General features: G+C 63.6%; 1 protein-coding gene across 1 annotated transcript; it reads right to left on the bottom strand.

Moving 5' to 3' along the window:
- Positions 1-1,683: 1,683 nt before the first annotated feature.
- Positions 1,684-7,899, bottom strand: LOC113970081 (AP-3 complex subunit sigma-2). Its single transcript, XM_027688594.1, has 6 exons — positions 7,714-7,899; positions 7,355-7,446; positions 7,157-7,268; positions 6,073-6,144; positions 2,746-2,853; positions 1,684-2,418 (listed from the first exon to the last, which is right to left on the bottom strand). The coding sequence occupies exons 1-6, from the start codon at positions 7,780-7,782 to the stop codon at positions 2,290-2,292; spliced, it is 582 nt and encodes a 193-aa protein (XP_027544395.1). The 5' UTR covers positions 7,783-7,899; the 3' UTR covers positions 1,684-2,289.
- Between the last annotated feature and the right edge of the window lie 1,384 nt (positions 7,900-9,283).

The following is a 9,283-nucleotide window of genomic DNA, read 5'->3' on the forward strand; positions in this document are numbered from 1 at the left end:
CACAGCTGGCACCCCCTACCCTGGCCGCGGGGGTTCAGCAATGCTCCCCGCGGGCAGTCACGGCGCTGTGCTCGGGGTGCAGCACTCCCAGGTGCTGGGGAGGGGGTCTGGGTTTGGGAACATGCTGTGGCAGGCAAACCCTGGCTGAGCTCAGCGAAGCCCGGCACCCTTGAGTGTCACAGCACAGCCCGACTGGGGCGGGCAGTGGGCTTGGGGCCGGGAGCCGCCGGGAGTCATCCCCAGGATCCAGCCCCATCTCCCATCTCCGGACCACGCAGGCAGCTCGGAGAGGGAGCGCTGAGACTCCGGGCAGGCCCTGCCCTGCACACGCTGCGGGCCCCCCGCTCGCTCTGGGGTGTGGGAGGGCTCCGGTAACCCCAGGCAGCCCCTCCAGGCACGACACCAGGTAGCTGCCAGCGCCGGGCTCTCACAGCTCCCGCACGACCCACCGCCACCGAGGTCGGGGCTGCAGCCCCGCGGGCGGGGAAATAGGGGGCCAGGGGTTCAGCCCAGCGCGTCCTCGGTGAACCGAGGCTTGAGGAGAGGGAGCACCCGGGGGCGGCAGAGGGGATCCCCCGCCCCCAGCACGGTCCCCGGTCTCCAGCCTCCCGCAGAGCCGCGGGGCTGAGGCGCCGGCCAGACGCGGGACAGGGCAAGAAGCCGCTACCGGAGCCGTGGAGGAAGCACGTGTGGCCGGACACATCTCCCACCGGCACTGGGGTGCTGCGGTGTGGGACCAAAGACATGATGACCCAGGGCAGCCGACCCCCTGGCCCACCGAGCCCCCGGGCTGGCGCAGAGTAGGAACCAGCACCTCACCCTGGGGCAAGCCAGAGCTTTCCCCTCCAACCATCCCAGTGCTGCCAGACCCCGAGTCCCAGCCCCAGGACATGGCCCACACATCGCTCACCTGCACCCTTCGCTGCCTGTCCTGGCAGGAGGAGGAGGAGGAGGAGGAGGGCCAGCAGAGAAGAGGACTCAGCAGGTTGCCTGGCTCCTTGACCTCCAGGAGCACTGGTGTGGCTGGTGGCCAGCTGGGGAGGGGTTAAGCTGCAGGGAGGGGAAACGACAGGAAAATTCCTTCCAGGCAGAGTCACGGTTTCCCTGCCAGGGGAAGTGGATGCAGAGCCCGGAGCACAGCTGGGGAGCAGAGGAAGGGCCCTCGGCCAGCCCCGGGGGCTGGTGGCCAGATGCAGCTGCAGTGGAGCCAGGGGCGTGGGGCACATGGCTGGAGGAGCCTGGAGGTCACTGTGGCCCCCAGGACCAGCCACACTCGCCCCTGGCCTCAGGGGACCCCAGTCCCACAGCCCCCACACAGCCACCAAGCCATCAGGGCTCATGGCTGCTCTGCCCAGATGTTCTGCAGCAGGGAGAGGGCAGGAACACTGGCAGGGGGTGACATGCCAAAGGCTCAAAGCCGGGGATGCCACTGTCACAGCCCAAACCAGGCCATCACCCTCCCTCCACCTGCTCCAGAAGCAGAGAGTGCAGCCAGCAACACTGCCCTAAGCCCCCCACCCTCCCCTGGGATGTCCTGGGCTCCCTTTTCCACCTCCTGGGCCTCCACCAGCCCAAAGCCCCCCAGGGCTGCAGCTGCCCCAGGAGAGCTGCCCAGAGCCCCCTGGCCCACTCCTGGTGCTCCCACAGGGGCCTGGCCAGCGGTACCCACAGCAGACACAGACACGGGTTCAAGGGCAGTTTATTGGGACACAGGAACACACTCAAGCAGCCCCAGCCTGGCCTGACCCTGTGAGCTGCCATCTGCTCATCCCCCAGCTCACTCAGCTCCCATCCCTCTCGCTGCCATGTCCCCGCTCCAGTAGGTCCCCCCCACACTGTCCCCAGGGTTTGCAGCAGCTCCCAGGAGTGACCCCCACCTAGCTGGGGCCCATCCCAGTGAGTAGGACCAGGGCAGGGGACAGCCATGGCCAGGAGGATGGAGGAGACAACCTGCAGCTCCTGACGAAGCCATCACTACAGGCATGCATTTACCACTGGGAATCCCAAGAATCCTGGGAGAGGCAGGAACTGGCTCTTCCCCACAGCGAGGAGAGGTTGCACTTCCACGGGGAGGGAGGGGAAGGAAGGGCACTCTCCTTCTTGAGGGACCAGAGAGCAGAACTGAGGTCCAGGGTGAGAGACCCTCCATCCCATTCTCTGAGCCCTGCCTCTGCTCCCTGCCCTCGGTCAGCCCAGGCATCCTGGCAACACCGGCCCCTGGGTACCACACAGGCAGCCCCTGAGAGGAGCCGGGGACCCCAGCTCTGCTTGCCCCCTGCCATGGGCCGCTCACATGAACTGCGACAGGTTGGGCACTTTGATGTTGATGTCCCCGATGTTGATGTTGCGGGGGATCTCGGGCAGGTTGATGTTCTTCACGGCTGACACGGCGCGGGAAGGAGCAGCTGAGAGGCCTCCCTGGGGACAGAGAGACTGTGACCACTGGCCCCCGCCCCACAGCATCCTGGCAGCTGCATCTTACCACTGACAGTGCAAATAGGGCAATAAACCTTTTATTGCCTCAGGACATTAACCTGGTGGGAAAAGCCACTCCCATGCTTGGGCAGCTCCCCCATGCTCCTGAACAGCATAATTGCTGATGTCCCCAGCCCCACCCCGAGGGCTCGGGCAGGCAGGTAGCCCAGATACCCCCCCACATGCCCACCCCAGACCTCACGGGCCAGCTCCCCTCGCAGCCCAGGGTCCATCAGCCCCATGGGGCAAAGCCACAGCACCAACGCTCACCTCCGCCTTCTCCAGCTTGCCCTGGGCCTCCACCTGTGCCACGATCTCATTCATGTTGGTCTCCAGCACCATCCCACCGATCACCATCTCCTGCAGGATGTGGTGAACCTAACAGGGAGGGAGGAAGGGAAAGGAAGGCTGAGAGCCCACCCCTGGCCTGGCAGTGGCCGCAGCGCTGGCATGGAAGCATGTCAGGGGCCAGCATCTCCCCTAAGGAGATAAATCCAGCTCCATGCCCTCCTCAGCTGCCCAGAGAATGAGAAGGTGGCCATGGTCCTTGGCATGGGGAGTTCCACAGCCCTATTTACCACCCCTGCTCTAGAAAACACCCACCCCAGAAGCCGGAGCAAACAAACCACCGGGCACAGGGCAGCCCTCAGAGAGGCCAGATCCAACCCATCCTGCTGGCACAGCCTGGCTGCACCACTTCTGACACATCCAGTGAAATCTGATCCCTCCCTGGGCCAGGAGCCAGGTCTCAGCAGGAATGTGTCCTAGAGAGGACCCCAGTAGGCAGCAGGGACCCCACTGGGCAGGACACTTCTCCCCAGGAGCAGCTCCTTCTCCCCAGAAAGCCAGGCCAGAACCCAACTTCTCCACTGTCTCTTAGGAAAGACAGGACTGTGATATAGGCACAGAAAAAGCACAAAACTGCCAAGGGAGTCTACTCCTTCCCTGGGGTTCCTTAGGTCCAAGGAGGAACAGCCAAGGGAGGCTGGTGGAATCATACAGCCACGACAGGGAAAGGGCCACTTGTGGTTTGCAATCTCAGAAATCCCAACCAGCCCCAGGGTGGCAGCCAGGCTGTGCTGGTGGCTGCAACTACCCTCAACTCCAGCATCCAGCTCAGCCAGGCATTCCCTGCACAATCAGCAGCTCCTGCTGAGCTCCCGGCACAGATTATGGATTTATGGGTCCCAGTTACTTCCATGAAAGAGGCCATGCAGGAGCATGGTCAGGTTACGAGATTGTTTAACAGCTTCACAGGGCCAGGCTGCACTTGTCAACACCATATGGCAAACACTGCCAGGGCAATGCTGGGGAGAACAAAGACAACGAGAAAACCTGCTCCAAGGGGGAAACCGAGCTCTGTGCCAACGCTGAGGTGATCCATCCCAGGGCTCCCCATGAGGTCCATCCTGCTCCAACAGTGCCCAGAGCAGCAAGGTGTGCAGGATCAGCATAGCCACGGGCACCATGGCAGCTCCTGGGACTCCCAGAGCCCTGGGACCCCCTCCCACAGCCTGGCCCCAGCGCACACGGCGGCTGCTAGAGCGAGCAGCCCCCACAGCCCGACAGCATCTGGGAACATCAGGAAATGTTCCTTCAAGGTCTGGCTTCAGCCCAAGTTGGCCCAACACCAACGGGGCAGAAATCCTGAGCAAGCTTTGTTTTCCAAGCCGAAGCACAGCACTTCCTGAGCAATCCGTGTCCCCTGCAGGACCCCACAGCTGCTGAGTGCAGCTCGTGCTCCTCTCCAAAGTGGGAAGCACGACCGGGAGGTGGGCACAGCTCCCCCTGAGCCTCCCCATGTGACAGGGGGGCCCTGCAGCTCTGAGGCTGGGGATCCCAAAGCTCAGCTAAAAGCACTGGTGTCACTGGTGCCCAACCAATGTCTCCCTTCATCTGCCCACGGCAGGCACAGGGCTCCAGATCTGCAGCAGCTCTGGTCTCACAGCCCCTGTGCTGCAGGTAGTGCAAGGTGAATCTTAAGGCAAAGAGAGAAATCACAGGATGCAGCTAAATCTGCACCTGAACTCCTGTCAGCCCCTGCCTGAGGAGACACTCACAACCCTGCCAGGGCACAGGGCACCCAAGGGGTGCAAACCAGAGCCCAGCAGGACGCACTGGCACATTCCCAGCGCCCCAAACACTGTCCCTCTGTGACCAAGCTCCTGGAAGCACAGGAACATGAGCACATCCGAGAAATAAACACGTGCCAAATATAGAAAGAGACGGGAGGACCAACTGACAGTGGCCAAGACTCAAGTCAAAGCTTGGAAGCAGCAGGAGCACAGGACGCGAAGTAAACAAGGCTGGGAGGGTCTGGGATGACTGAGTTGAAGGGTCTCCCCTATCAGAACTCCCTGATTCCTGTCTCCTGAACGTTCTTCCAGGAAGGAGAGGTCAGAGGAAGGGTGAGCCCGCTCTTGCTGGCAAAGCTGACAGGCAGTGGGATGAGGTGCCCTGCTCCGGGGCTGCAGGCCGGCTGTAGGGCTCAGTGTAAACTGAGAGTAAGGCTGAGCAAAAAGCTGCCGGGTCCTGGTCATGCCACAGGGCCAGACCCCATGAGCACATCCTCCCCCCACTGCGGGCAGGGGTGATCTGGGCAACTGCCATCGCTTCTCCCACAGCTGCTCCTCCCTCATTCCTCCTTTGATAAACCTTTGATAAGTGCTTTTGCTGACAACATAATCATGTGGCATTTCGGAAAGGTCACAGCTGGGTAAACGGTAAAACCAAAGCTTGATATAAGGTGCCAGGAACACAGAGACACCCCAGACCTGCTCACTCCCCTTCCCTGAAACCCCTCAGACCTGCTCACTCCCTTTCCCTGCCAGTTCCCAAGTTGGAATCACCAACAGAAAAGGGACATTTTACTCTTTTCTTTTCCACTGCTCTTTTTCGTTGACGTGTTTTTGTCTTCAGCAAAGCAAGAAAATCTTGATCAACAGCAACGCAAGCCCAGCACCCTCAGCCAAGCCTCTCCCTGCTCCAAGCCTATTCCCGGCTATCTATTCCTGGCTATCTTCAGCCTCATGACCCAGGAGATGATCAAAGGGGACGGGTTTCCGCCCAGAAACTCAGTCCAGCTCAAGAGGAAGCATTACAGGCTGTGGCTCAAACCAAAGTTTACCCAGCACTTTGAATTCCAAATACCCCCATTGTTTGTTCACTTTTTTTTCTGCAGCCATTGTTCCTTCCCTTTTTTCCCCTTGCAGCTGTAGTAAAATGTTAACAACTCCCAATGGGTGTCACAGCTGGGGCAGAGGCAGAACACCCCAGCACCACACCAGAGCCTGCCCAGTTCCACCAGCACAGCCCTGGAGCACAGATCCCTGTCACTTGGCTGCGGTCACCTGGCGCCGGTGGCAGTCCCTGGAACACCTCCATGGCTGGGCACAGCTCACCCCTGGGCTCGGAGCAGCCTAGCACTCGGATCTCTTGCCAAGAGAACACAATGTGGGCAGCTTTCTAAAACCTCCGGCTGAAATCTTCCCACCCAGGATGGCAATCCCTGGCCACACAGTGACCCCACACACTTTCCTGGCCAGTTCCTGCCTGTGGGAGCACAGGCTCTGGAGCAGCATGGAGCCCAACACCCACCTTGTCCATGTGGAAGATGAGGTCCAGCTCACAGACGTTCTCAAAGCATTTGTCCAGTGTCTCCACAAACACCTGGGGCAGCAGAAAGGACAGTCAGCACAGAGACCAGGCAAGATGGTCACACAGTCCCATGGAACGCTCCAGGCATGGGGCAGAGCAGCTGGAAAGATGTAAAAGGCCCTGGGGCTGCTGGTGACAGAAGCTGAACATGAGCCCAAGCGTGTCCAGGTGGGCAAGGAGGCCAATGGTCTCTGGGCTGTGGCAGCAGGGCCAGGGCAGTGCCCGTCCCTGTGCTGGCACTGCTGAGACCTCGAGGGCTGTGTCCAGTTCTGGGCCCCTCAGACAAGAGACACATGGAGGGACTGGAGTGTGTGTAGGGAAGGGAAGGGAGCTGGGGAAGGGGCTGGAGCACCAGGAGTAGCTGAGGGAGCTGGGGGGGCTCAGCCTGGAGCAAAGGAGGCTCAGGGGGGATCTTCTCCACATGTCCCGGTGTTTAAAGGGTGGCTAAAAAGCTGGAAACTCCCTTCATACAAGGAGTCATATGGAAAGTCACAGGGTGATGGATACAAGTTCCTCTTGGGGAGATTCCAGTTAGACACAAAAGGAAAATTTTTCCCAAACAAAACACTCAGCCATCGGAATAATCTTACAGAGGAAGTAATTGGATTCCCCAACGCTGGACACCTTCAGGTGCACCTGGCCAAGGTGCTGGGCCTTGTCCACGCTGTGCTTTGAACTGAAAGGTTGGACCAGACAATCCCTGAGGTCCCTGCCAACCTGGGATTCTATGATTCTAGGATTAACTTTTGGACTTGATGCTCTTAAGGGCCTTTTCCACCCTGAAATGATTCTATGGTTCTATTTTTTAAAGCCATTCATTTGGGTTGGCTTCTCCCCCTCTGCCCCCAGGCAGAGCGGCCACGAATGGGCTCAGAGGGCACGTGCAGCCCCCTCTTCCCCCTGCGGCCCCCGAGTGGCTCCTCAGGCCTCCCAGGGCTCGCACGGGGATGCCACGGGCACGAAATGCACCTGAAAGGTGTTGGGGCGGGGCTGTGCTCAGGGATGGGACCCTGCAGGGACACACCTGGATGAGGTCCAGGATGCCCAGCTCGCTCTCCGAGGAGTCCACGCAGAAAACGAAGTACAGCGTGGCATAGTGCCGGTAGATCAGCTTGTAGTCCGAGCCGCCGAACAGGCTGTGGGGACATGGGGAGAGCTGAAGGGCTCTGGGGGGGCCATCTGGGCGAGGCACAGCCCTGCACAGGCCCTGCCCGGCCGGTACCTGCCGCACTCCAGGAAGTTGCAGATGTGGTCATCCCGCTTCAGCACCAGGTGGAAGGTGTCGCGGATGATCTGCTGCTGGGCCTCCTCCGCCTGCCGGCAGGACACAGCCGAGGGCACCCGTGGGGGCACGTCCCACCCGTGGGACCCGCGACCCCCGCTGCCCCTGGGACACCGTGAGCCGGCGGTTCCGGGCGACAGGCCGGTCCCGGAGCCAGTCCGGGGCATCCCGAAGGACACGGCCAGGGCACCGGCGGGCTCTGCCACCCCGCAGCGACCGCCCCGGCTCCGGGCCCCCCCAGCCCCACCGAGCCCCGCAACACCTCCAGCCCCGCACCGATCCCGGCCCCGGCCCCGCACCAGGTGTTGGTAGAAGCGGACGAGCCGCGGCTTCCCGTGGTTGTTGAACACCAGGATGGCGTTGATCATCCCGGCGGCGAGTCGGGCCGGGCCGGGAGGAGGCCCGGGAGCAGCACCGGGAGCAGTCCCGGGACCGCGGCCGCCCCGCAGGAAGCCCCTCGCCCGCCCCGGAAGCGCGGCGGCGCTGCGGCCCGGCCCGGTGGGCTGAGCCCCGCGGGGACCCCGCGAAGCCGCCGGGGCTCGGGACCGGCCCGGGGTGCGGGGTCGGGCTCGGGGGGATGCTCAGAGCCGCTCCTGGGCGGGGGCTCCCCGGGACGGCGCGGCTGCACCGGGGCCTGCCGCCGGGCGGGACCGGCGGTTCCTCACGGCCCGCGGCGGGGCAGGATGGGCAGGTCTGGAGCCGGGATGCGGCCACTGCTGCCCGCGCCGGGACCGCCGGGACCACCGGGACAGCCGGGACCACCGGGACCGCCGGGACGCGCCGCCAGGGGGCGCACCAGTCCCTCCGCCACCCCAGCGGCGCCGGGGGCGGGGCTTGGCGTTAGGCCACGCCCCCGCTTAAAGGACCAGCAGCCCTGCCTGCCCGGAGGGGGCGTGCCCGGGGCACCGGCGGGGGCAGAGCTCACCGGCCACTGCCCGGCCCCTGCCCGGTTCCGCTCGGGTCCGGCGCGGGCACACACCAGACAGAGCCCGCATTAATGCCCCCTGTGCTGGGGAGTGTGAGAAAAGGGCGGGACAATCTCTCACGGCACCGGGGGCTGCCCACGGGCCCTGACCCGCGGGGGCACGGACACGGCTCCGCCGAACCGGCACGGGGAGGGAGAGAGCCAGGGGCAGCGCGGGCAGGGAGAGACAGGTCAGTGCGCGCCCCGGTGGGCGCGGGTGAACCGGGAGAGGGAGCGGGAAGGGCCGTGGAGGGAGCGGGGCAGCGCACCGCGCGTCCTGATTGGCTGGGGCCGCTGCAGCCTCCAACCTCCACGGGCTGATTAGCTGAGGCAGCTGGATCCGCAATCTGATTGGCTGAGTCTGGAGGCTCCTGAACCGCTCTCTGATTGGCTGAGGCGGCTGGAGGCTCCTGAATCCGCTTCCTGATTGGCAGGGGCGGACGCGCAGCTGCTCCCTGACAGCCGGCGGGGCCGGGGCCGGTCCGGCCGAGCCCGAGCCCCAGTCCCTGAGTCCCGAGCCCAGAGCTCTGATCTCTGAGCCCCGGTGCCTGAGCCCCGAGCGCCGGTCCCTGAGCCCCGATCTCTGAGCCCCGGTCTCTGAGCCCCGACTGGGCTCCCGCTCCGCCCGCTCCCCGCCTGGCTCTGCCCGCGCCCGCTCCGTGTCCCGCCCTGTGTCCCGCCCTGTGCCCTGCTCCATGCCCCGATCTCTGTCCTGCTCCATGTCCCGCTCCGTGCCCCGCCAGGTGCCAGGTCCGGGTGCACCCCCGGCTGAGGCCCCCGCGGGAATTCAGAGGAGCGAATCTCCCTGTGCCGCGTCTCTTCCCATCCGTATTTGCATATATTTACGCAGGCAGAGCCGTTCTCGGGCCGCGCGGGGCGAGGCCGGGCTGGGAACTCGGGCAGGG

The sequence above is a fragment of the Neopelma chrysocephalum genome, unplaced genomic scaffold (assembly GCF_003984885.1).
Source record: "Neopelma chrysocephalum unplaced genomic scaffold, ASM398488v2 Primary Assembly neopelma1_75, whole genome shotgun sequence".
NCBI classification, from domain to species: domain Eukaryota; kingdom Metazoa; phylum Chordata; class Aves; order Passeriformes; family Pipridae; genus Neopelma; species Neopelma chrysocephalum.

What these genes read in the sequence shown, in the direction of transcription:
- LOC113970081 (XM_027688594.1), bottom strand. Translation starts at nt 7,782, where the DNA reads ATGATCAACGCCATCCTGGTGTTCAACAACCACGGGAAGCCGCGGCTC. An exon ending in TCATCTTCCACATGGACAAG is followed by an intron (nt 2,854 to 6,072) that starts GTGGGTGTTGGG and finishes CCTCCCTGTTAG; the next exon opens with GTTCACCACATCCTGCAGGA. An exon ending in GCAAGCTGGAGAAGGCGGAG is followed by an intron (nt 2,419 to 2,745) that starts GTGAGCGTTGGT and finishes CTCTGTCCCCAG; the next exon opens with GGAGGCCTCTCAGCTGCTCC.